Genomic DNA, 26,896 nt, shown 5'->3' on the forward strand with positions numbered 1-26,896 from the left:
AGCACCCATGTTGGCGTTGTAGCTCTTCACTACAGGAGCGCTAGGCACATCGATAATGGTTCCATCGCGTTGTTTTCGTTTTACAGTGTCGTCTCCAACAGGATTCGACTGGCTGCTTAAAAAGTTGACAAGCCTCTTGTCCTTCCAAACCGTTGCCACGAGATTGTTCTTTCGTTTGAACAAGGATTCGCCTTGTTTTAAGCGCTTCACGTCGGGGTTTTTTTTCCCTAACTCCTTCGGATAACCCGAACTGCTAGCTTTTATCGTGCCACATAAATAGACTTGGTCTTTTAATAAATCTTCGGCTAGACGAACTGATGTGAAATAATTATCACAGAAGACATGATGGTTTTTGCCTGTGATTGTCCGTGTTAAATCATGTACGACACGGTAGCCAAGGCCATGTTCGACTCCGCCATCTTGCTTCTTCCCCGTGTAAACTTGGAAGTCCAACACGTAGCCATTTGAGGAATCGGCACACTCCCAGACCTTTATTCCTCTCTTGATGGGTTTGTTGGGCATGTATTGCTTCATCCCAAGCCTGCCTTTGTACTTAACCATAGCTTCATCTACAGCAACGTTCTTTGTTGGCATGTACTCTTCGCGGCATTGCTGTAAAACACGATCAACAACAGTTCGAACTTTGTAAAGTCTGTCGTGTTGCCGATCTTCTCTCGGAAGAGCTTTAGATTTGTCATTGAGATGTAGATATTGATTTAGTTTATCATAACGATTTCTTGGCATGACTTTTTTGATCTCTGGGACTCCAAGGAGAGGTTCTTTAGACCAATACAGTCGAGTTGAAGGGAGCTTTTTTATTCCAAACACGACGTGAAGACCAAGGAACGCTTTGATCTCTTCGGCTGTTGTATCACGCCACTTTGGATCGGGCTTCACAGCGATGCATTGCTGGGCATACAGGTTAGTTTCTCTGACAATAAGTTCGATTAAGTCCTCGGGAAACAATAAATGAAAGAAGTCCAGTGCAGTTCCATCTTCTGCAACTCCAGAGACAGGACCAGAGCGAGATACAAATGGCGCGACATTCACAACTCCATTGCCATTTCCCCAAGTGTTTACATCTTCTTGTGGCTCAGTTTCTTCGTCATCTGAGACGGAAAAATCAGACAAATCTTCTGTGTTCACTGTTGAAACAGAAATATCTGATTCAGAAGAGTCTGAAGCAGAGTCTGAGTCGTTCAAGGCTTGAATATCGTCGTTCGTAAATCCTAAAAAATCTTCCGAGTCGCTATCGCTCTCCATTTCCAAACGTGTTTCTTCAACTATAATTTTCACTGCGAACTTGTGTGACAACCTATGCCATATTTGGTATGAAAATAAATGTAAACTCTTCTCCTATTGGTTAGAATACGATAGAGCATCAAAACAAAGATATAACATGTCTTTTGATTGGCTAGAAGAGGTCACGGTCTGAGAGAGCCATATGGCTCACTTGGGAATTGGAGCCAGTTACGGAAGTGAGCCATATGGCTCACTTGGGGCATAAAGGGTTAAAGGATCCAAGTGATAAGTAATACCTCATTTATTTGGGATTAACCAAAAGTATTCAACATTGTAAGGGAAGGTACATCTTTTATTGGAGGGAGGGCTTGGGCTTAAAAGGGGAATATCATGACAAAAGTTTAATAAGAGAGTCATGAATTTCTTTCTGTATGAGTGTAAGGCCTAGGGCAAACATCGAACTTTCCATGCACCGAACTTAACTACATGAAAGAATGTCGCCTCATTATCACCTGATATCCATTGTTTTTATTGAGTTCAGTGCATAGAAAGTCCGACGTTTGCCAGAGGCCTAAGAGGGGAGAAATACAACCATTTTAAAAAGAGTTTACCGTGAATCCCCGCCCCTCACTTTCCATAAAAAAATACCTTCCCTATGTATATATATATATATATATGTTGGACCATCTTGATAGTTAGAAGCCACAATGGGTCATTATAATTATGATGCTTTTCCTTATGCAGCCTATCTCCAGTGTAATATAATTCAAACAGCACAGCTGACATTGCAATGCAAAAAAAACGAGACCAGCTTTACAATCTATAGAAAATGTTACAATAGATAAAACAAAAGAGTAGCATAAATTGTATTACACTGGAGATAACCTGCCTATGTAAACACTGCATATGCCTTAAAATCCTGCTGTCGAGAGGACTGCAGAGACACTTAACAGCAGTACAAAGGCATCCGAGTCAAGTTCAAAAGGTTTAATTATTGAATATGTTATTTAAGCTCCATTTATATATTTTCATTCTTTTTTTTTCTTTTATTCTGTTTCTGTGACCTAGAGAGCTATGAAAGTCAAGTGTTTTGGAATTCATTGATTTTAAACAAGTTATTGATACATAGTTATTTTTTTGTTTATCCCTTGGCAATGCAATTTATTTGTTGCGGTTCTGTAGTCCTTACTGTCATTGGCGAACTATCAGAGTAAACTTAAGTTTTTCTTACATTGAAAGCAGTATAGCTATACTGCAAGAAAAGGTATAAAAGGGTTAGCCATATCTTCAAAAATGACAAAGCTCTAGACACTTTATATCTCTCAGGTTGCCTTCATATCAGGGAAAAAGCTGTACAAAATTTTATAATTCATAATTATGATGACCACACAGTTTTTCATTTACCAAGAGACACTGAACAAACCCATATGTTTAGTTGGATTGTTTAGGTCATAGTTGAAAATAATGATTTGCATGATCATTCAAGAATGTTTTAATAGAGCAAGTAATTTATATTGTATGGCAATTAACTAACACTGACTTACATGTAAAGAGTTTGAATTGCAATTATTGCTTATTGTGCTTTGCTTACACCATGAATTGTTTGCCACCATTTGCATTGCTGTGCGGCCACCCCAGACAAAAATTGCGACGTGCACTTTGCAATAGACTGCCGTCAATCAAACATGTTGACATCATTTACATGCGTTTGGATCGGCCCGATAGGCGAGTGTGGCTCATACTTGTAAACAATCAACAAGTTTTGGCACCTTTTGAATCACACACGTGTAAATGATGTCAACATGTTTCATTGACAGCAGTCTATTGCAAAGTGATTTTTGTCTGGCGTGGCCGCGTAGCAATGCAAATGGCGGTAATTGTGTAGATCACCAGGGAACAGTTACGACTGTTTTCATTACTAAAAATCAAACTCTGAAATATTGACCTCTGGCCTGATTTGAGTCAGGGCATGGAAACTCACAGTTCGAATTGGAATTTAGCATGGCAACTCACAGATCGAATTGGAACTTAAAGAAAAACCGGAGAACTCTGACAAAAGCTTTCAAATAATCAAACTTTACTTGAAGTGGTTAGAACTTCCTAGGTGCTGTCAACTTCATCTGCTTCAATAGCAGATGGAATTGACAACACTTAGGATGTTCTTTTAACTAGGATTTTACGGTGGTGTTAGCAGATCACATACAACATTTCATAAGTCACAACCATTATGTAAATCATGAAAAAGTAGAAAGTGATCAATGTAATAAATCTTTCCATTACAAACTTGTGATATAGTATCTGTAAAATGTATTTGGTGATCGATCTATACATGAATTGCCAATCAAGTGTGAATTTTAAGATATCAAATGTGGCCTACTGTTGACTTGTCTTTCATTCCTTAGTTTTTCCTATAGATAAATATGCTATTTTTAAGAGAAAAAAATGCCAACTGTTTTGATGAATAAGCAAGTGGAACATCTGTACTACATGGAAACCAATTGCAATTGCCCTATTTCACTATGACGTCACATCAAAACAATCTATTGTTTAAACACAAAGGGTCATGGTCGTCGGAGGGGATCAAATCCACACAAATTCACCAAAAATTGTTCTAAAACCCGTATCAATCCAGGAAGAGGAGTAGAATAACCAGCAAACGCTCAGAATATTTTTTAGTACATATTAACACATATCTGAAAACCAGGCCATTTTAGATTAAACTGTTTCGCTAGGAGCAAATTTTGTTCCATTTTCTATTGAATTTGGCGATTCTATCCCCCACATAAACAAGCAGTGACGTCATAGTGAAATAGGACAATTGTTTAATAGACGCTGTCCCTTTGGTTACATATGGTTACTGAGGTTTTCAATATTCTGCAAACTCGGACATTATAATGGCTTGTTGTGAAATTATAATATCACTGCCGCCAGCCAAGAGGTGCCAAATGATTATTTTTGATTGACAGCAGTGAAAAACCAAATTTCAGGGTGTAGCTCATAACTATTGAGTTAACAGAATATATTTGCATACTGGAAGTACGTTGTAACACAACCAAACATATAGAGTTTAGTCACCAAAGTGTAGAATTAGCTTAGTTTATTTTAAATAAATTGTAGGTCTGTATACAAGAATTATAAAATTTAACATTTTTGTTGTAAAATGGGTGGCAATCAAAGAAACCGAGTACAAGTACATTGTTGAGTATTTGTTTCCCATAACTTCATCCTATTTCCCTATCTAATTCAATGGATGAAGAGCCACTGTGGAAATGCCACTATTGAATCCCATTTATTTTATTCATTTATTCATTTCACAGGGAGTGTGAACATCCCCACATACCTCACTGACCTAATTGGCTTTTGACTGCGAGCAACAAAAACCACCCCTCCAATACTTATTCTGTGGGTCGGATCACTACTCTTTCCTTCCCACTGTTTGGGGCTATGTTGATTTTCACTGGGCCGTGGGGTTCATTCAAAATTTGGAGGAGTGCTATCAAATAATTCCACATAGCCCCCCCCCCCCCCCAGTCATTAATGGTTTCTTCAAAGCCCTATAAAGAAACACTACTCCCAGGAGTTTCTGAGGAGTTTCAGCACGCAACTCCAAAGTACAGTAGTACCAGGTTCTTAGTTCCATTGTTGTGCAGTGAATGATAAAACTTTGGCACTACCGTCACACAGCTACCTGGAATCAGCTCTAACACCTCATCTTCACTGCCAGATTCTTCTGTTCTACCTATATTAATATATCCCTGGCCTTCCTTGCAGAAAAACGTCTCATACTTCGACAGGTGTATATGTCTTTCAACCGACGAACCTGGTGGAATTACGGCTTCAGCGAATCCGACAATATGTGGAATTGCCAAAGGTTCCAAGAGCGGACGCTTTCTCACAACTGAGTCCCTCGGACCATGAGTGAGTTTCATTTCCTTTACGTCTTCTAAACTTTGATACAAGAAACCTTTTTCGGAATGTTTTGGAGGTTTTAGAATGATTTTTTCTGATTCCTTCGTGTTGAGAATTGAGCCGAATGTGCTACCCAAGAATGTAAGGGCAAGTTCGACTGCCTTTATAATTCCGAGCAGGAGAACACCACGTTGAATCCACGTAGAAACTACCACCATAGGGGGAGACATCTTACTGTTCGCCTTATAGCAGGGGTCACGACGAGACCAAGAGGACTAGAATCTTCGAAGTGGAAGATGAAGAGTAACAATTCCGTTAGCGTAGTTCAACAATGTGGCTATCTAAACATTATGATATACACTAGTGTTATATATATGTATCATATATCCTAAAGTCCTATACGAAGTGGCTATATGCTGGAGGCTATTTGGCAGCCATTTTGAATAACTATTGTTATGGAATAACTAGCCTCTCCTACATGTCACACAGGCAGCCCAAACAAGGTTCCTGTGAGTGGTTTAATATAAGGAAATGGAGACATGACAATGAAGATAAGACAATTATGTTTCACTCAACAATTTGCTAAAGCTTGTTGCAGTCGTTGTTTGTACTTTGCTCAGTCTTCTGGCGAAGTAGCAGCGGGATTTGTAGCCGTTTAGTGAGCCTTATTTAAATCCGCTCACTCTTCTCTCCCTAAATAGAAGAGGGGGAGGGGGTGGACAGTGTGATAAGCAGAAGCTATTTCATTATACAAGATTCTATTCACAGACCTCGACGCTGTTTATTTACAATACACTAGTATTTCTATTACATATGATAAATATCAAGGCTTCTTGCCTATTCTTTTAATACTGCCCGTTTGTAATCTCTTTGTCAAAAGAGTCGTTTCGATTTTTGTCGATGGTTCGATTTTGTCGACAGCTGAGTTGAAGCCTCGCTTGATGTATTTGTCTAAAATGTCTTGCGTGATTTCTGGGTCTATAGACTGGATTGCGTTACGTACTTCGTCGAGCGTGACTTCACTGTTGGAATTGGAGAAAGAAACATTATTAAATGGAAAGGCGTACAAAATTCAACCTCCCCTTCATCTTGTAGTCCCTTTTCATTCAACTATTTTCAGAACTTTTTTTTTGCAGTTTTCTGCATATCAATATACACCTCATTGGGAAGCACGGATGCCGTAGAGGTGAGGGCGCCCGCCCCTCATTACTGGGTTCAAGTTTTGCTGGGTTCGGTGTCGTATGTGAGTAGAGCTTCTAGTTGGTTCTCTCCTGTCATTCGAGGGTTTTTCTCCGGGGTCTCCAGTTTTCCTCCCTCCTTAAAAATGAACACCTAAATTCCAATTCGATATTGGAACGAGGGCCACAGGTTCGCAAGCCTCGTATAAACGACTTTTTGTTACCCTGCCCCTCCACCCCTCCCCTAGTCTGGGGTCCGGTCAGATGACAACCTCATTCCTAACGTACCTGCCACTTCCAAGCGCTGTTGTAATCTCCTTGACGTACAAAGCTTGTTCTAATTTATCTTGTTCACGAGTCTTGTCAACGAATGGACCAGCGCGACCTTCCTCGTCCTGGTGAATATACAATCATTTATACATTAGTAGTAAATACGCAATCATGACTGCTAGTGAGAAATCATATTTGTAGGCAGGTATGCCCACTGTGCAGCAATTGTATTTAGTCAAATCCAACTATTGGTCTATTATCAATGCTGCGTTCAGATTGGATGAGCTACTACTAGGTTATAATTTATAGCCTGCTGGAGTATCTGGGACCGACATCACTAATGACGGCTTTGAAGGAGACTTAAGGCCTATTTACACGGCACGATTTGCCGCGCGCGACTTGACGTATACGGCAAAATCAGCTCAAAATCGGGTCGTGTAAATGGTCCTACGACAGACGTACGCGGCCTCAAGACTTGTCGTAGCATTTTAAACTTTGGCTTAAAACCCTACGACATGCCGTAGGAAAATGACGTAAATATGACGATTTTGACCGAGATTGGGACTGAAACTAGTTGATTCCAAAACAAAATGGCGGATTTCCATGAAAACGTCTTTACCGGTAATTAAACACGAAGTGCAAAAATTCTGATTGATCTTATCAAATAACAAGGTAGACATGATTATTTACTGCACTTCTCAACTGTGTATGGTGGCATTTTACAAGAAATATTTGCTGTAATGACGAGTAAATTGCTCGCGTTTTTTCGTGCCGCGTGCGACAAGTTGTGCTCGTGTAAATGGTACCAAAATTTGCCGTATACGTCAAGTCGCGCGCGGCAAATCGTGCCGTGTAAATAGGCCTTTAAGGTACTCCCGTAATGATACTGAGAGTCAGAATTAACTAACGCGTACCTCTGTAAAAAGGTTCTTATACTGAATGGTTTCACCAGGAGATTCTTGCTCTGCTGCTTTGAGTAATGCTTCAATCGAGTCATCATCTTTCAAGGGGAAAAATGCCCTCAGGCACTGCTCCATGTCTGAACGTGACAGTGATCCCTGCGAATAACAAGTCGAGTTGGGATTTATCATAAAGAGTATTCCATAATCTAATGTACGGTTTTAAACGCTGGTTAATGGTTTATCTTAGATACATTGACCCCTCCTTGCCCAACTGGTGTAGTTATTATTATTTATGCAATTTAAACCTCTTCCATGCATGAAAATAAAAGTACATTTTTAATTTAAATTTGAACGAAAAAATTACGGCACGAGACATGGACCTTTTCTTGTATTGCGAACATGGTTCACAGGGACGGATCCAGAATTTTTACTAGGGGTGGTGGGGAGTGCACCATCCAGGATTTTCGTTTTAGGAGGGCGTGTACCTTCTGCTTACAAACTCAAACACCAATAATGTATTAGATATTAGCCCATCTAGGGGGTGCGCTCCCCATGCCCCTCCTCCCCTAGATCCACGCCTGGTCCATCGTGTAGTTGCGTTTGATCTTATGGAATTCATTTTAACGAAAGAAATTAACTAAGAGAAGGAATCCCCGCACTCCATCATGAGCACTCTGATTCTATTTTTAGAATCTTTGATGCTGTTTTTGGAATAATTCGTTTGATCTTTTGCTCTGCACGTGCGTGCCTATGATGGATATAAGCATGGATACCAGAGATTCCTTCTCTAATAGTTAATGTTCTCTTGAATTTGTTTGTTGAAATCAATATAACAGCTACGGTATAGGATCGAGTCGATTATTAAGGACGCTATCATTGCTCATCTAATCAGAATGATAGAACGACACGGTGTCTCTCATCAAGATCAACGTCCTTATACTGCAAGTTTTAACAGCCATACCCCTAATTAGATCTATCCTAATTATAAGAATGTTCCAAATTACGACATACTGGGCAGTTGTGAAATTCAGACGGATGACATGGATACCACCACCCACCCCCTGATAGGACCTCTCTAGTGTAGTAATATTGTTACCTGGTTTCCAGATGCCAGATCGGCTTTGGTGAGGGAGTTGTAGAGTTTTTCTAGCATCACTAACTGGTCATGATAGACCGCTTCATCAATCTACAAACAACAGTAAAAACACAGGTAAGGAACCAGCTCATTCTATATACTTATCAAATAACTATGTCTAATAAGAATAGCGTAGCCCATTTCCAAGTTTTTAAAACTGGAAACGTCGTAAGCCTCCGGTTTATATACACATACGATTTTTCCTCACAACTGTCACGCGCAACATGCTTACAGTTTTAGCTTCCATTTATAGACATTAGCAAGTCGTACAGTCGATTTATAAGAAGCAATTCGTGTCGTCGGCATGTTGCGCGCGACATTTGTGACGTAAAACCGTACCGTGCAGTAAACCGGTCTAAAAACAATCAGAGCTAAAAGTTGGACATTCATTCCAGACTCTAGTCGGTAACCCATTTAAAATGGGTCAAGAATCTAAAACCCATTCACTGATGCCGCACATAAGTACTCCTATACCCCTCGAGCTTTCAGCTGCGATTAAAACCCATGAATGGGAGGGGGTATACTTCCCGAAACCAAAAACGATAAAACTACGTCTCTAATGGAACATTGTCTTGACATCATCCCTTGTGCTCAGAGCGAGTCTCACTCTCTTTTCAGACTTTTTTTTACCTCTTTCTGTAGTATACCATAGAATAAACCAATCCTTGGATCATGGTTGTATCTGTTACACGCGTCGTACAGGTTGTAACCCCATTCGATTATCATGTTTTCTACGCCAAATCTACGCTGTAGGTACACGTACAGGAAGTCCCCTAAATCTTCGCGATCTGGAGGTTTCTGGAGGTAAAATATACAGATTGACATTATAGCAAGCAGCGGAAGGCTAGTCCAGAAATAGACCCACTTTATCTCCTCGAGACCGCGACAGTACAAGGACAAAGTAAACAAAAAGAGAACTGGGAAAAGTAATGTTTTTTAAAATCCCATGCTTATAATAAACGCGAGTGCTGATTGCCTAGATATGATGTATCTTCGAGAGGGTATTTCACGTGGAATTGCAAGTAAAACCAGGGAACCCGCGTTAAAATTTTGCATTGAATCTTAATTTTTGTTGTTGTTTTTTTCTTTAAGATACCAAATAAACGTGAAAAATATTTACTAAAAAGAAACAAAGTTTGACGATTACTTGCGAAAACAAAGGATATGTTGCCGAAAATTGGTATTGAGGACATGGAATAAGGGGTGGGGGTTAATTGGTATTAGCATATATCATTTTGGCTGCTTCCCATTCCTCCCATTCCCATTACTTTACTTAATTATAAACTAATTAGCGTCTCTTGTGAGCAAATTCAGTTTACTGACCTCAGCATCGTGTGCCGCCTTTTCCTGCCATATATCTTTGATGAGTAGAGACGTGTCTCTTTTACCCAGACGACGATTGCGAACTTTACCCTCGTACCTAAGGAACCGTGGCACCTCTGGACCTGTACCCTGACATATACAGACAGATATATCACAATTAGAAGAAGGGCTTGAGGATTTAACAATAGATTAATTGTCAAGTTGATTTACAGAATAAAAAAAGCTATCCTCTCTTATAAAATGGCTTTTATAAATTTATTGGTTGAGGCGCGTGCTTTATGAGAGTACACAACACGCACGCATTTTCTGTTTCTTCGTTCTTCAAAAGAAAGGCTATACGTGTTTACATTTCTAGTTATAAAAGAAATAAAAACTTGCTACGCGTCGTGCTTCTCCTAACGCTCCTCTCTAGTTCTGCTAATCCCTGCGTGCTTTACAACCGCGCAAGAACTTGCGTAATTTTCTATTTTACAAATGAACAGCTTTCTTACTGTACAACACGCGGATGGCGTCACCATCGCCCTCCGTCACTAATACAACACAGCCTTCGTGCAATCAGAGCGCTCGTAGCGAGGTGACTAGATGTAATAATCATAAGAATTCTTCGATAGATATTTTTTGATGTAGGGTCACTACCCAAATGTCCTTCAAAGTGCTCCCTCCTGACATCAATCAATACTCATTTCTATATTTCCAGGGGGGTCTCTATTCACCTGCCCTTCAAAGTGCTCCCTCCTGACATCAATCAATACTCTTTCCTTTAGTTCCAGGGGGGCTACTACTCACCTGCCCTTCAAAGTGCTCCCTCCTGACATCAATATTCTTTTCTATATTTCCAGGGGGGCTACTACTCACCTGCCCTTCAAAGTACTCAGCAGCAGTAGATGTTCCTGACTGGATCTGTGCTATATCCTGGCCAGTCATTTCAGCCAGAAGTACGTTAACTAGCTCATCACTGGTTTTGTTCTGAGAAATTTCATTCCATCGTTCAGTGCCTCCTTCGATGTACTGACCACATTTCTCCCAACTTGGTCTGATAACGGAAAGAATAATCTGTTAATAAAGCCTTCATTTCTTTTAAATTCCATCCACTTTTTTATTTACTCAAGTTTATTTATCCATTTCCATTCTTATAATACACTCAACAAAATTACTCGATTCTGATTGGACAAGAGGAGTACAATTAAATCCCAATTAAGTTGCTAAATTTTGCTGAGTGTATTAGAAACAAAAAACTGCACTTAGCTATCTTCTTGTACAATTTGGAATTCATAGATATTCGTGATATTTTGAAAGTTCTCAAAAGTTCTTAAAATATTATAAAATTGTATGTCTCGAGATCATGCGATTTCCTACACAAACATTTATTAATTTATCCTTTTATTTGTCTATTCAAATTTCATTCACTTCATATTTTTCGTAAATTGCATTTACCTTTCGATTTACCAATGTTAAGTTATTTTAAATTTTATATTCCAAGATCAATTATTTTACTTATTAATTTAGTTGTCTACAGTACCTTGGAGTAGCACTCCTTCTCATTTGATCACATTCCAGGGACAGCTGATCTCTTTGTTCCACCACCTTCTTATAGACATCCAGCAAAGCACTGCAGTAATAAAAGAAAATATTGATTTGGTTTCACACTGGTTGAGATGACTTACAGTCCTTCTAGTTACACATTTCTTTGGGTGCATGTGACAACATTGCCACCATGATTGACTTGGATCTTAGTTGTTATGCCAACAAACGTCTCGCCAAATATTTTGATATATTTTTTAGTATTTTTTCCATGGAATCAGATGCTTTCATACAGTATAAAAGATATATTCTAATCCTTTCTAACACATTTTCAGACACTTGGTGACTATAACATGAACCAACCATCCTTACTTGTGTTCTTGCATTAACTTCTTGTTGTCTTCAGCCAGTTTCTCTTTATCAGCCTCTATTTTCTGTAAAAGAAACAAGATTTTACATGAATGAATGAGCATTGTTGAATATGGTTCCCTGCTAGTATAATCTCCCTCACTGGCGATTCTTGGCAGAGAGAGACTTCGCAAGCAGGGAATGTGTAGTTCCAATAATTATCTATACCCCCTACCCCCAGAAATTCCAATTTTTTTCCATACAAACTCTGTAATTTTTGTTCTTTCTCTGACCCCCCCACCCTTCGGAAATTCCAAATTCCTCTGTGGGGTGAATATGGATAGTTTCTGGAACTACACAATGAATATGGGTGCACCCAACCCTTTTTGCAATGAGACAGTGAGACATTTCAAATTTGTCAAAAATTGATCACTTAAGAAATTTGACTTATAATGGCACTTTAAAATGTGTGTGTGAGATAAGAGGGTTTCAGAATGGTTACTACTGATAAAAGTGGTTTTTTTTGGCATATTATGTCTAACAGTATATCAAGCCAATCTCTGTTAAATTGAACCTAAATTATGACAAAACAATTTCATACATACACTATGCAAAGCCTCCAGTTTCTCAAAGTCTCTCCTAGGGACTACATCCCCATAATCTGCCTCCATTTTGGCCAGCTTCTGATTCTTCATTTCTAAATCCTCTCTTGCTTTCCTGAAATAGGAAAAAATTATATCAAAGACCACCAATATAATTTTCATAAAATAATTAAGAATAGAGGGTTGAAAGATTTTGGGGAAAGGGGGGAGGGGGGTTAATGTAAATAATACTTCCAAGGACAGATCTAGGATTTTGAGCTTCAGGACTCACTACAGGATTCTAGGGGATGGGGGGGAGGGGGTGAGCAGAAAATGGTCTCCTGAAAAATTGTCATAGATAATGGCATGGGAAGCACCGGTGGCATGCCCTGCTAATACGCCACCTCTCACCAATGCGGCCTGAGTTTGAGTCCTGCCGATCTCAATGTTGTATGTGAGCAGAGTTGTTTGTTGGTTCTCTCCTGTGCTTCAAGGGTTTTTCTCCGGGTTCTCCGGTTTTCCTCCCTCCTCAAAAATCAACTTCTAAATTCTAATTCGATCTTTGGGCTTTCACCTAGTTTGGAGCCTAGCTCTGTTGTGATTGTCCCATACTGTGATACAACAGTGAAAGCTTTGTAGATTTTTATTTTTTAGACATGGACAAGGACCTCCCTCATACAAACCACTGATTTTAACATTAAGTGTTTCTTACTTGAGAGCAAGCTTGAGAAAGGTGACATCTTCCTTGCCCTCTCTGTCATCCTCCATGCTTGATTTTTTGGAGTCTTCTTGTTGGTACTTCAGTTCATTGATGTCGGCAATCAACATTTTCCTGTTATGCAAAGGTTTGTTAGCTTTCTAATGGAAGCAAGATGCATGGTTCCAAAAAATATTCCTGCCCGACCCTAGTCCAGAACTGGACCCACTTTTATCTGCGCTTACACGGTAACAATATGAGAAGAAGATCCGGATTGAGAGTCAACGGACAGGATAAAGAGCTCATAGGATCATTGCACGCACAAAACAATAAACACAATTGTGAAAAGTGGCTCCAGTTCTGGACTAGCCTGTCAGACCCCAGCTTCAGCAAAAGAAGATTGGAATTTTCATGAGATGGAAAGGTATTTTTGAACAATCCCAGCTTTGCTGAAATGGGTACATGCCTGGATAATTCCTGTTAAATATAAATTACCTTGCGTCACATTCATTCCGATAGCGTAAATATTCAGCACCAAGTTCTTCTTGAAGCTACAAAGAGGATAAATGAGAAATATTTTATTGACATATTTTATTGTTCAAAAGGTATTCAGGCACCCAGTATTTACCTTTTCCACTTGTACTTGAAGGGAAACCTTCTCCTCTCTTAATAGAAAAGCAAAATAAGGTCAAGAGTTGATAACAAAAATGTATGCCAAAATAATCAAAAAAGAGTATTGTTATTAACATGTGGGTGGGAGGGGGCGGGTGGATCATGGTGCTAAAGAGATTTTTTAAAGTAGATTTTTGAATTTTTAAAAAAGTTTTCAGATTAAAATGGTAAACTTTAGCAGTATCTCTCCTTCCTGTGTCAATCAGTATTAATACCTCAATTTTTCTATTATCTGCTGGAGCTTTCTGTTCTCTCCTTTCATTGTTATCATATCTAAATCAAAGGTTCAAGAAGAAAAGATGTTAATGATTAAGTTACCATACTATGTGCAGTAGAATCTTATGGTTACTGTAAAAATCAGACCTAATTTACCTGACTTTTCTTCTTGTTTCATTGCAAGAAGCTTCTTCTCACATTGTTCAGAGACAGTTACCAACATACTCTGTGAAGGGCAAACATTGATCAAGATTAATCAGGACCCAAACAATATTCAGCAAACTATTCCATATTTGGCATCAAATGAAACATAAACTCTTCTCCTATCGTTTAATTTACAATGATCCCAAAAACAAAGCTATAACACTGATTTTGATGGCTAGAAAGGATATTTGTACATATGTATGTTATGTATGTGTAGAGCCATATGGCCTCACTTTGGAATTTGAGCCGGTTGCGTACATAAGCCATATGGCTCAATTGGGGCACAGATGGTTAAAGGAATTCTTGAATCAAGCACCCTGGCATGATAAAGGTACCAATAAGTGCCATAAGGGACAACTTTAGTAAGGTACAATGTCAGAGAGGCACTCAAGTGTAAGTGCCTTGTGAGTACCCTATACAGCCTCCAAAAGAACCAAGTGTGTCTTACTGGAACAATACCCAACAAAAGCTAATGGATATCCCTCTTGGACCTGAGCTTATTCAAAACCTTAAATGAGTACCTTGAGTGGTTCTAGTTCTCTTATTGTTTCTCTCTGATCAACCAGCATCATCTCATACTCGTGTTTCACAGCTGACAGCAAAGGTTTGTAGGTCTTGAAGTCTTCTATAAGGTATTCAAAAACTTCTCTAAAAGCCTGAAAATATATTCCAAACATAAAGTCTGAGCATCCAGGTTTTATACACAAAGTTAAAAGGAGTTGGATGTCTTAGGAGAAAGTCTTAGTTGGTTAGTATGCTATTATAACAGCAAGTATATATACTATATTTATTGGAAGAATACCAAATGTCAACCCTTAAACAACCTTTGGGCTAATCCAAGTCAGAGAGAACAGCTAGCTCACTGATTGAATCATGCCAAAGTTAGGTCACACAAACTCTGCTCCAATGTAATACCAAAGGAATAGGATTGAATCTCAGCAGAAAATTGTAAGGGAGTAACGATACCCCCCACTTATATAGCTTTCTGATCTCAGTTATCACACTGACAAGATGAGGGGTGCAAGTGCACTTCTGCTACATGTATTTGATTTGCAATGATCTTGGAATTGGTGACAATTAGATATTTGTGTATTACACAAACTACCACAATCTTGTGACAGAGTCAAAAGACACTATTTCGGACAGTAATTATTTAGTCATAAATCTATATTTTAATTAGGAATGCCTCGTGTACACATAGGAATGTAATTCTTTAGTTAACTGTTTGCGTGGAAAATGCGTAAGCAAGAAATAATTTCCGTACGTAATTACATTACAGTGAGTCATACCTAGGTTTGGCGCTTGTTTACGTAAGTTCGTGTTTGGGACATCCTGTTTGCGCCTAGGGCGTGCAACATTGCATAGGATGTGTAAGGTCTTAAGAATGCAGGTTTTTCCATAAAAGTAGGCCCAAACTAAGCTTAAATCAGTGTAGTAAAAGTTCTTGAAGACGTTGCACATATCAAGACAAGGAATTCTCTACGATGTAAAGGTATGAATCTTTGAAGCCTTTTACACTTATACCTAGGATAGATTTAGGACAAATCTATGTTAATATCGTTAACTAGTCGTTATATTTTATAGCTTAGATTATCTACATATTTGTTAAGCATTCGTTTCATGTTGTAGTAATTCTAGTCGCATTAGCGCGTAATTTAGTACAAAGTTATTCACGCAGTAGTAATTTAGTAATCACGCTGAGTGTATCTTGTCTTTTAAACTCTTTAAAACGTTTACTATAGGATCGCTACCGCCTTACTCGCTTGTTTAACCTTTTTACTACGATAAATAGCCTTAACTGCGGGATAAAAGACCTTTTCTTTCCAACCTTTAATTTGTTCGCTACTTAAACTCTACACTCAAGGTCATTGTCGCGACCGCGTGTTCAGTAAACCGTGTAATTCTTAGTTTGTCATAAACAAAGGTTAAAATACTTACCTAAAGCCATAGTTAACCTCTAGTCAATTTTTCCTATTGCTTTTTCCATTGGTTTAGTTCATTTTAAACGGTTTACCGACTTGTACATTAAACTTTGCAACCTAGTAATTTTCACTCGCGTATTGTAAACACTGCTAATCAGTATGCAATATTCAAATTACCTGTGACGTAATTTACGTATTTCCGTTTCTAGTTATATCTAGCAAAACTGTATTTTATTCATAACTTTTTAGCTATTTAGATAAGCTACAAATTTATTTTATCTCATTGTAAATATTTTTCTTGTTTTCATTAGAGATATCCTGTAATCTCGTTCCCGTTTTTTTTCATGTATTGTAAAGTTGTGTGAATTTTCAATAAATTCTTTTGTCAAAACCACTTGCAATCTGATTCATAGCTGAGCGCCTTGCCGCCGGTTACAATCTACAACATGTACATTTCTTAGTCCAGTAAGTCAAGTGAATGGTCTTACCTGAAGTCTTTTTTCACTGGGCACCATCTCTGTACAATCAAGTGATCTAAGCTCCTTTTGTAGAAAGGCCTCTAATTGCTCAAGAAACTTAGGCTTATGGACACCCTTAGGCATGAATTCATTGGACTGTTTAACAACACCTGGATTACGGTCTGGAGGGCTCGGTCCTAGGGCATGTGCTGGCCAAGTATCTATCGTACCTGCTCTGGTGTCTATATGAGGCTGTACAGGGAGGAAGATAAGACATGTTAAGTCCCACTTCCAAATACAAAAACCCTGTTGAGATGCCTTTCTCCTGGGGGGGGGGGGGGGGGGGGGAGGGGATTAAGTGCTTTTGGTTTGGAATGGTTACATAATGATGAAGCAAAGGAGAGATAGGGAAGGCAGGATGTTATATTTTGTTACAGGACCATAGCCTCTAGTACACTAGTTGGCCTGAATTTAACTGGACCACATTTTAACTTCAGAATATATTTCCCCTTGTAAAATATATTTTACTACTAAAGTAAATGAGCAAACCAGACCAATTTTTTTAAAAAACCTGTACCCCTACCCAAAATGGTGACTATGGCCCAGTGTTGTAAAGTGGAAAGGTAAATTCTACTATTTAAGAACCCCATTGATAATATTCCAAGCATTGGTTAATCCCATCAACATCTTCTAAGAGCAAGAGTCAGAATATTATTGTTGGGTTTCCTTAACTTTAACACTTTAACCTTATATTTCCATCTATTGCTTTCTTGTGTTACACGACAGGTACTCTATATTTAAGAGATAGAAAACGAGCGTGCGTGCTATGTTGAGTTATACAAGCACGCAAGAAATTGCGTGAGTCCATGGGCACTTCTTGAGGGCTCACGCAATTTCCCAAGTGCTTGTATAACTCAACATAGCACAAGCAAGGTGAGTTTTCTATCTCTTTTATAAAATAACTAAGATATGACTAACGATTAACTGAAAAGATATAATATAAAAAAATTGCTTGCATTGCTGACATCATTTCCTCATGAGCTATGTTGAGTTATATGAAATGGTAACTGACCAATCAGAGTGCGCGTTATATCTTAGTTATTATATTACATACTAACCTGAAGAACAGCTGATGGAGGAAGGGCATACTTCTGAGCACCACCAACTGACGTCAATGAATAACTTGGCCCATTCAAACCATCATAGTGTCTGGGTGAGGAATTGCGAGCTGAATTTGATAAGGAACTGAAAATTGAATATAAATACTAGTATGAAAAAAAAAATAGAATCAAAAAAATTACGCGTTATTTGCTCAAGAAAACCGTGTAAAAAGTACTAGAAAGAATAGAAAAAGAAACACGGATGCTATCAGAATTTCAAAAAATAGTTATTTGGAAAAAAAAGCTTGAAATTTTAATATACTTTGAAAGCCTAGATGTTAAGTTTGCTGCTCAACTTACGCTGCTCATACCAAAACAAACGACAAAAAAATCATTATTTAAAATGTTCTATTCCAATTTTTCTGCATAGAAACTATGAATTGAGATACTTACAGTGGTAAAGGTGGCAATTTCGTATGTGACATATTTATAGAATAAAAATATTGAGATAAAATTTGACTTTTTGTGACTGGAGTTTTCAAGTTTGACTTCGGATGTCCACCATCTTGGATCTTGTTGGTTGCTATGTACCAACACTTGGTTACTAAACTAAAACCTCGTTATGGTGACCACAGGTAACCCAACCGCAACTGAGTCCCTAAATCACAGGCAGCCTAATCACCGTTACTTTTTGGTGGTGTGATGGGGGTGCGGGGGAAGTAAGGTACGAGATGACACTAAAAGCAAACTAAAAATGGGATGGAAAGGGAGTAAGAGATTCTGTGGTGTATGTAGGGGGCAGGGAAAAGGGACCATGGGAAACATGAAAAGTTTGGATTTTGGGAAGACCTCATCTTCCCCCCAATATTTTATAATGAATACGTAAGTTGACTTAACTATAGTAAGACGTCCCGGGTGAGTTGCTACCATTGATATTTGGCATCTTACAGATACAAGACAGTCCACCACGTGTGATGTTGACACGCATGACGTCACGTTGACCCAGCTTTTGCGCAAAATGCACAGGCAGTCGGCTGTTTCCGCTTCTTGGTGAAGGGAATCAAGGTTTACAACATGGAATAAACGAACCTTAAGATTATAATAACTTTTAGACCAGGTAGGTCAGGCGTATGGCAGTAGAATCCGATAAGTATGTCGACAGAGAAAGAATCAGCCAAGCAAAACCAATTCAAACTGTACTTGGTGAGGATTTCGCCATGTTGTCGTATAGTATGGCTCTACCTACTGCAAGTAAGTGTACAAGATTCATTTTCCTTTTTATATATATTTTTTTGTAATAAAGTTCGATACTTTGTCTAAGAAATAGAACAGTCTGTTCACGTCTTAAAAGCTTTTAATTTTCCGTCTAAAATATATTCAACAGACAAAGTTTTTAAGTTTTTATTCAAAGGACCTCATCAGCCAGTTACCGGTCGCTATGGACGAAGTCGCTAACAGACAATCACATGTACATTTACGATTATTCACATATCAATATTCCTATATGAGACCAGTACTTTATTTCTAACTTTAAAGATTTAAATAGGAAAACGTTTTGATAACCCGGAGTTAAGTGTGAGAAAAACAGACATGAATCACTAATACAGGGTCGCATTTAACATATCATTGATACGGTGGTGTTTACTTTTGCACCCTGAATGACCACGGAACGTCACTTAAAGAAAACCATTAGATTTGGAAAAATTTCTTTTTACTTTTAAAAATTCTACGCTAGCTACTGGAACCTTAGCCAGTAGATATTGGGATATTTAGAGCTTACAAATAAGCCTTTTTCTATATTTATTTTGAATTGTTTTGCGTAGAATAAGTTGCCAGTGGAAATATCAGATGTGGACGTGCTTGAAGGTGAACACAAAAGTGATAATTTTACTGCATTAAACCCCCACCATGAAGTACCAGTATTGGTGGATGGTAAGACAGTCGTATTTGAAGGGTAAGCAATTCTTTATAAATGTAAACAATGAACTATTCTTTGGTAAGTCTCGTGTTGATATTCAAAGATTAAAAAGACAAAAACATGTCGCACATTATGACGTATTTGAATGAATACTGTACCACGAAAAAAAGTGTATTTGCATTTGAAGTTTTTAGTTTGCTTTGTTTTGTTTTCTTGGTATTGCTATAGTGTTAGAAATCTTTTTACACGAACGGCGGTAATCTTAAAAAAGGAAAACAATACAAGAATTTTAATACGTAAAAAACACATACTCTCTCCACACACACAAATAAATATTCCATCATCAATACAAAATATTGGGTTTCTTCCCGATTAAATAGGAAATTTCTCGGATGGCTAGCATATGACTTAATTTTTGGGATATAGTTGCCGTTGCTATGGATACCTGTATCAAGAGAAAGGTTTCTTAGAGATTATTAGTAATAAACATGAACTTAGGCTGGGAGAGGAGTCAGGGATATGGGAGAGTTATATTTTCAAATTTACTTAAATCAAATTTACTATAATTTCAAATTTAGGCCCTGGCTAAACAAGAAAACATGTTTCCAGAAACTTGTTTACCGCGCGCATGTTTCCTCGATGTTTAAAGATCTGCTTCTGCAGATCCGCCCGCACCGCGCGCACCAAGTTTCAAAGTGAGCAATGGCGTGATGTTTTCAGCCAATGAAATGCGACTTGTACTGCTGTTCAAATAGATGATTTCCGAGATGCGCGAGCGCAGACATTAAAAGGAGGAATTTTCAGTCAGTGTGATAAGAAACCATTGAGTTAAAGGTGATTTCTAAAACCCTTGAAGAAAAGATTTTGTCTGAAGTGAGCTATTTATTTTATTTCAAAAAGATATTATCTTGCTCCCCAACTAAAGGAAACTTTAAGGTATTCCTTCGTTAACATACTTCTCATTTTCTCACTGGATTCTGAAGATGACTTCCGCTCAGGTTGTCGAAATGTCAGTCACCACCAACAACAGTCTTTATCAAGACTACACCACCCGGACGATCACATTTCATAGAAAAAAATACTTTTCAAAGTTTTGTATGTGTTTTCCGTAGCGCGCGTTATATTCTTGCCCGAAAATGCCTCGTTTTCTAATCTGAGCACGCCATACTTTTAACAGCGTTCGCGCATCTTGAAAAAGGTCTATTTAGACGAGCTTTCCTCTTTTCATAGTTGCCAGAAAGGTTGGTGCGTGTGACATTGTCGCCAGCAAAGTTGCACGTGGTCTATGTGACGCAAACATCGCTAGTGTATCAATACCTTTCATCTTACACGCGTAACACAGGAACCCCACGAAATGAAAGCGCTGGCTAAATGAGCGCAAAAACATCTCATACAAATGAAGGTTACCGTAATTTTCATATCTATTTCTTGCTTGCAGAATAGCGATTCTAAGATATTTGGCCTATAAGTACACTAGTTATTCTGGCTGGGGCAAGACGTTGGGAGACAGAGCTAATGTTTTGTCGGTCATGAACTGGGCTTGCTGCAGTCTTCACAGGTTCGTATCAAAATTCGGAATTCCTCTATCATAAATAAAACCGAGCTTACGCTAGTCGCAACACCTAACAAGCCAAACGGGTTTGATCCGTGATTTAGCCGTGCCCTGACTTTGATCAGGCCAGAGATTGTTTCAGGTTTGATCTGACTTTAATCTGCCCAGGGGTTGCTCTCGTTTTACGCTAATTCTTTCCCACTCCTGTGATAGCCAGTCAGGAACCACGTCCTGGGAGCACGTTGCTGTGTTGTATTGGATAAGCAATGCAAGCGCTGCATGTGATTGGTTCAAATGTCGTCTATTTAGTACCGTGACCGTGCTGCCTCTACATTGGTACCAACCTTATTGGCTTCATTGTTGGCTTCAATTTTTATTTTTCAGGGTTCTTGGTTACAGATACGTCTATCCACATTTTCTCGAAAAGTATCACCTTAAAACACACGATGACACCGAAATAATGGTCGAAAAGGCGGCTGAGCAACTGACAAAGCACTTGGAGGTTATGGAGAATTTTTATTTGAAGAAATCCCCATTTTTATGCGGCAAGGACCTCACTATAGCAGACAGTTATGCTGCTACTATTCTTTGCCAGTGCGAGTGGCTGGACTTCGATATTGGCTTGTGGCCGCGTGTTTCAGCCTGGTTTAAGAAGGTCAAAGGTCAGGAACTTTGGGGAAAAGTACACGAAAAACACGAAGAATTTTTGCATCGGTTGAGTAAATATCCCCATGAATAGCATCAAGAGTAAAATAAACATTTAAATATATTGGAATATATTGTTAATATAAAAGGAAGTTAGCATGTATATGTTGATAAAATCTTATTTAAGTAATTATGAAAACCTTTCTTTGATATGAAAATTGGAAATAAATATCAACAAGAAATATTACAGTTAAAAAAAATCTTAATATGGCCGTGCGCAAGCAATCCGCTGCCATAATCAAAGATCACATCCCTGACAGCTCCCAAGGCTCGAAGGTGCATTTATTAGGTGTAGCCAGGTCCGCCCAATCTTATCCCCAGAGTCTACGTTTCGCTCTTAGTAAGTACCGAGGAACAGCTTGTACGTCATAGATGGTGCAAACCCCGTCTGTAGCGGAACCAACCGCTGACATTGAGCTTTGGAAGAGGCTGTCTATACCTACAACTGTTGTAAGGCGAAGTTGCAGAAGTGGAAAAATGGTCTTACCCTTCTGTAACGTTGTATATTTAACAAATCGAAGTCAGTTTTTTATGGGTCTGTACTGTAATCGAAAATGAAATGACGTCAGAAATGATCCAAACTCAAGTGGAACCACGAGCGCAGCGTGGAGAAAACGAGCCGTAGGCGAGTGCTTCTCACACTTTTTGAGTGTTTACGGCGCTTTCTAAGTGCTTTCTTATAACGGAGCACGGAAAAAGTTTTATTCGTTTTATCATATAGTTACTAATTTTATTTCGGTATTAAATTTATTTACGGAAAAAGAAAGAAGATCGCAGGATATAGCAGAACCTCGCGATCGCGGATGGCACCAGCACTGTGCTCCGTTCACTAATGAAGCACAGTTTTCGACCAATCAGCGCGCGCGTACTATCCTATCTATATAATAGTTTTACTAAACGTATCCCACGTTTCTTTCTTTCTTTCTTTCTTTCTTTCTTTCTTTCTTTTACGCAATGCAAGAATCAGGCACTTAAATTTATATCAATGACAGCCATAAAAAGGCTCTACGACTTCAACCAATTATTTTTTATTCCCTTCTTCAAATGGATGGGCACATTTCCTACCCTTTTAAACGCTCTCCCACCTTACCCTCGCTCCTTCATCAGCCCCTGCTGAGTCTCAGCCATCCATAGATTAATCATGCGGGCACCTGTGACGTCACTTGATTTGTTTTTCAGTCCCTTATATTAGCGGTTTGGCGGTACATAAGCTCTAAATTTATCCTCGAGCTGTAATGATCAACTGATAGTTCTCCATATATTCTATACCTAAGCTGGATAGGAGAATATTCAACAGGAAAGGTGTTTGGAAGGTTAAAAGAAGGCAAAGTATCGAAGATTTACTACCAGCTTAAAGCTAACAACGAACCATGAACACTGTGACACAATTATTTTTCTTCGCTTTTCTGTGTGGTTCCTTTACGTGGGTTAGCAGTTCAAGCAAAGAAAACAGGTAAGCAATAACCTATGAATGGAAACTAGATACGCTTTTTCACAATCTTATCAAGGGTTAAATTTTTTCATCGAGTTGCAATGTCGACGTTCTTTCCAACATGCGGCCGCGAAGTCTTCTCCAGCTACAGACTTCGAACAATAAAGTTGACTTATCAGTTATCATATTTTGCATTAATTAAAGCATCTAGAGAATTTATCTTTTCCACTTGCGATGCTTTGATTAATATTCTTTTACAATTCTTCTTACATTCTGCAAATAGTCATTAGAAATGATTCTATCTCAACCATATTATGCGGGCTAGCTAGCTTTGTTATTGTTAAGAGTTGACATAAATATTTTATTTGCTAGAAGTAGTATAGTACTATACAGATGCGTGATTTAGGAGGCTAGAGATGGCTTTAGATATATTATCGAATTATCTGTGAACACGCAAGTCCTTTAATCCTATTTAGTTGTAGATATATATACTAGTTTGCATGATCTTAGCTTGCAATGTGCCTATCCCTCCAGCAGTTACGGTATTAAAAATTATCTTATTCTAGTATTTCCCCCCCCTGTTTTTAATTGGCTACATAAATATGCTCTTATTCAACGAGGTTGGTTTGACATCTTTCTACAAATTGACCTCCATTAAGATTGATGATCCAATAATACCCCCTACTTTAATATATTAGTTTAAATAAGCCACATATGTACTTATTTTATAAATTGAATTGCCTAATTGCTATGTGCTCTCTTATTGGTTGAGAATTTTGTTGTATTAGTTAATGTGTAGGTTATTTGACAGTTAACTACCAATTTTTATTTTGAAATAATAACATGCACGCTGATTGGCTGGCTATCATGTTTATATCAGAGGACCGAGATATGCTGGTGCAAAACCCTTCAAAAATATTTTATAAAAGCAGTATAAAACAGCTGCTTATGTCTCTGTACTGTGTCAATATATATAAATACTCTGGGAGCTGAGAGCACTTGAGAAGAAGCAAGAGAAACATTTGGCTATGACTCTATCATGTTCCTTAAGGTTGCTTCTCTCTTGCTCTACAGCTCGCGTGTTTATATACATTACAGAGACATGCTTGGCCAAGAAAATTTTGTATCAGATTTACAACACTCTTCACGGTCATGATTTCTGTTGTGTTTTCCTCATGAATTATTAATGAGTTTGACAGTATGAATTAATAGCTTGCAGCTGACTATCATCATTTAGCTGTTTCGAGTATGACCAGTGACCACACAGGGATGAACACTGCATGCATGCTTCAATCCATGGTCAGCCATCACCTATATAGGTTTTTCATTTAAAACGTCAGCCATCACCTATATAGGTTTTTCATTTAAAACGTTGTGATGGTAATAAATAATTTAATGCAGGACTGGAAGTGACATCTATTTATAGCTGCAGCATGCATATTAATCATAATGATTTATTTAATACATAAATCTCAACTGCGCTTAGATTGCACACCATTTTACACCCACTGGATGGGTTAATGAATACACTTTTACTTATATAATTTTAAAAGTTTACTAGACCAATGCATGGAAAGGCAACAGAAGAAGCCTGCATACATAGAGGATATTACATAGGCACGCAGAGATACGAATTTGATCTGCTGATATTACTCCATCCATGATCATTTATCAAATAAAAACTTATTGCTTATAATAAATAACATTGAAATCCAATATATTCAAGTATAGTTAATTAGCTAGGGTTTTTGAAGTAGCTATATATCATTGGTGATATTGACCCAGTTAGGTTATATCTTTTATACATATTTTAGATAATAATCTCACAGATAATATTTTATAATTAATAATATTATTATTATTTTATACAATATTTTGACCCCGTTGCTGTATTTACGAGTTTTTTAATAAAAGCAAAGTATGTAAGTAGTATTTAATGACCTTAAATAAGGGTAATTAATAAATGGGTTCATATTGAACAAATATTTTCGTTTTCATGCCATGACATGTAGAAAGGGTAAGATATGATAGACTTTATTACCATCCCAAGTATACAAAATTGCAATAAACAGTTGTCACAGCCCCCACCAACCAACCCTCAAATTATTAAGGGATATTTGTGATGTATTATTATTTATCAAATTTTTAAAAATGCAGGCCTGTTGCTAGGACATTAAAAGAAGAGGTTCATTTTTCTGCCATTCTTAGTTATGTCATGTCTAGTTATGTTATATCTTGAAAAACATTTATTTGAGTTATTGAATCTTTATTTTATTCAGTAAGAAAACTAGTTGTAAAAACTAGTTGTTATTTAGATCTTATTAACCGAGCGGGAGGTCTGTACGGGATAATCTTGACCGAGGTCGGAATGTACATTCGCTGCACTCGGTCTGTACATTCCGACCGAGGTCAAGATTATTCCGTACAGACCAACCAAGCTCGGTTGATAACAGTTTTATTATATGACCACTTTTCATTGAAAAGGACAAAATGTTTTCGCCATAAGATTAATATGTGATCGGACCGGTTAATTCCGGAGAATCTAGACCAGTCCGCGATGTGATCTATCCAATCAGATTGCTCGATTTGCTAGTGTCCAGGCTCTAAGATTCACGGTCATATAATAATGAATCTTATTGTATATTTTGTATGGGGGGAGGGGGGTTCATTCGAACTATTTATCGAACCACCCCTAGCGACGGGCCTGAAACATTTGATGGATATTTAGTATTTTGTCTCTGTGTATTTTCAGTTCCTACCTCATTTTGGCTCCAAATGTCTTTCGTCCAGGAAGTACTTTTACCTTGAAGGTTACGATCTTGAAGGCTACAGCCCCAGTCATTGTACATGCAGGGATAAGAATGGGATATTTTCCCAATATCAAAGTTATTACCAATAATACTGGTACATTTACTGTTGGTAAGTATATCTGCTAATAACCTGTTTAGCAATTAGTCCTCGAGCGAGAATGGGCTATTGATCATGATTCATTGGGCCATGAGGGCGAGTAAAATATATGGATGCAAACAAGTTTTGAATTAAAGTTAAATTTTGGTGGCACTTTTCACTTCCAGTAAGATATAACTCAGTAGCCTAGTACTAGCTCATCCAATCAGAATGCAGCATTGATGATAGACCATTTGTTGGATTTGACTAATTCTTTTTATTTATCCTCTGTTCTATTCATTTCTGCTCTGCTCTATTCTTTCCTTTCCTTTTCTTTCCATTTCTTTTCTTTCTTATCTGTTCCTCTTTTTTCATTTCATGACTTCTCTAATTCCCATCCCTTTTCTTCCATTCTCTTTCCTTCTCTTTTCCTATCTGTTCTTCCTATATCCTCTTCTTGCCTTTTCTCTTGTTACCTTTTGTTATTTTGATTCCTTTCCATAATTCCAATGCCCTTCCCCCCTCCCCTTTCTTGTCTATTCAATTCCCTTCCATTTTCTCCACCTCAGAGAACATTCACAAATGAGTAACACTATACTTTACACGTACAGTAATCTTCTTTTGTCTTCTCAGGAACAACACAAGATCTGAACATCAAAGTAAGAACATATCCTATTCCTATTCCTATTTCTTTCATTAATTAGCTACTTACAAATTAAAGAGTA

The 26,896-nt window shown here is 38.0% G+C and overlaps 3 protein-coding genes across 8 annotated transcripts in view; 2 read left to right on the forward strand and 1 right to left on the reverse strand.

Moving 5' to 3' along the window:
• Positions 1–5,892: 5,892 nt before the first annotated feature.
• On the reverse strand, positions 5,893–18,240 carry LOC116297821 (translin-associated factor X-interacting protein 1). Of its 4 annotated transcripts, XM_089033875.1 has the most exons (19): positions 18,132–18,240; positions 17,697–17,823; positions 16,609–16,830; positions 14,720–14,854; positions 14,151–14,220; positions 13,994–14,051; positions 13,735–13,771; positions 13,602–13,657; positions 13,122–13,241; positions 12,434–12,545; positions 11,853–11,914; positions 11,479–11,568; positions 10,815–10,992; positions 9,960–10,088; positions 9,267–9,434; positions 8,598–8,687; positions 7,514–7,657; positions 6,618–6,724; positions 5,893–6,173 (listed from the first exon to the last, which is right to left on the reverse strand). In XM_089033875.1, exons 1-19 carry the CDS (start codon positions 18,161–18,163, stop codon positions 5,975–5,977), a joined length of 2,136 nt encoding a protein of 711 aa, XP_088890001.1. In that variant the 5' UTR covers positions 18,164–18,240; the 3' UTR covers positions 5,893–5,974. The 4 variants fall into 4 exon arrangements, with proteins under 4 accessions (XP_088890001.1, XP_088890004.1, XP_088890003.1 ...); XM_089033878.1 differs by lacking the exons at positions 16,609–16,830; positions 17,697–17,823; positions 18,132–18,240 and adding an exon at positions 16,137–16,380; XM_089033877.1 differs by lacking the exons at positions 16,609–16,830; positions 17,697–17,823; positions 18,132–18,240 and adding an exon at positions 15,488–15,614.
• The window catches only part of LOC116297833 (CD109 antigen), a 45,082-nt gene continuing 33,820 nt past the window's right edge, over positions 15,635–26,896 (forward strand). Inside the window, exons 1-4 of one of the 2 annotated variants that reach the window (XM_089033874.1) lie at positions 15,635–15,690; positions 23,128–23,306; positions 26,038–26,204; positions 26,805–26,830. In XM_089033874.1, the coding sequence (XP_088890000.1) occupies positions 23,224–23,306; positions 26,038–26,204; positions 26,805–26,830 (276 nt within the window). In that variant the 5' untranslated portion in view covers positions 15,635–15,690; positions 23,128–23,223. Of the gene's footprint in view, positions 15,691–23,032; positions 23,307–26,037; positions 26,205–26,804; positions 26,831–26,896 lie in introns of both variants that reach the window. The other variant, XM_089033873.1, reaches the window with a different exon arrangement.
• Positions 15,638–21,998, forward strand: LOC116297823 (glutathione S-transferase theta-1). 2 transcript variants are annotated; one of them, XM_089033879.1, is made up of 5 exons: positions 15,638–15,690; positions 18,629–18,929; positions 19,502–19,632; positions 21,035–21,154; positions 21,533–21,998. In XM_089033879.1, the coding sequence occupies exons 2-5, from the start codon at positions 18,831–18,833 to the stop codon at positions 21,885–21,887; spliced, it is 705 nt and encodes a 234-aa protein (XP_088890005.1). In that variant the 5' UTR covers positions 15,638–15,690; positions 18,629–18,830; the 3' UTR covers positions 21,888–21,998. The 2 variants fall into 2 exon arrangements, with proteins under 2 accessions (XP_088890005.1, XP_031561986.1); XM_031706126.2 differs by lacking the exon at positions 15,638–15,690 and adding an exon at positions 18,347–18,402.

This window comes from Actinia tenebrosa, unplaced genomic scaffold (assembly GCF_029948245.1).
Source record: "Actinia tenebrosa isolate PJP-AT-01 unplaced genomic scaffold, QUT_ActTen_1.0 PGA_scaffold2__45_contigs__length_23673736, whole genome shotgun sequence".
NCBI lineage: Eukaryota > Metazoa > Cnidaria > Anthozoa > Actiniaria > Actiniidae > Actinia > Actinia tenebrosa.

Excerpts from the sequence above, each read along its gene's own strand:
- LOC116297823 (XM_089033879.1), top strand. The coding sequence starts at position 18,831 with ATGTCGACAGAGAAAGAATCAGCCAAGCAAAACCAATTCAAACTGTAC. Across the intron at positions 18,930-19,501 it reads TATGGCTCTACCTACTGCAA|AATAAGTTGCCAGTGGAAAT; the intron begins GTAAGTGTACAA and ends TGTTTTGCGTAG. Across the intron at positions 21,155-21,532 it reads GCTTGCTGCAGTCTTCACAG|GGTTCTTGGTTACAGATACG; the intron begins GTTCGTATCAAA and ends TTTATTTTTCAG.
- LOC116297821 (XM_089033875.1), bottom strand. The coding sequence starts at position 18,163 with ATGTCACATACGAAATTGCCACCTTTACCACT. Across the intron at positions 13,772-13,993 it reads CAGATAATAGAAAAATTGAG|AGAGGAGAAGGTTTCCCTTC; the intron begins GTATTAATACTG and ends TTTTCTATTAAG. Across the intron at positions 11,915-12,433 it reads AACTGGAGGCTTTGCATAGT|AAAATAGAGGCTGATAAAGA; the intron begins GTATGTATGAAA and ends TTTCTTTTACAG.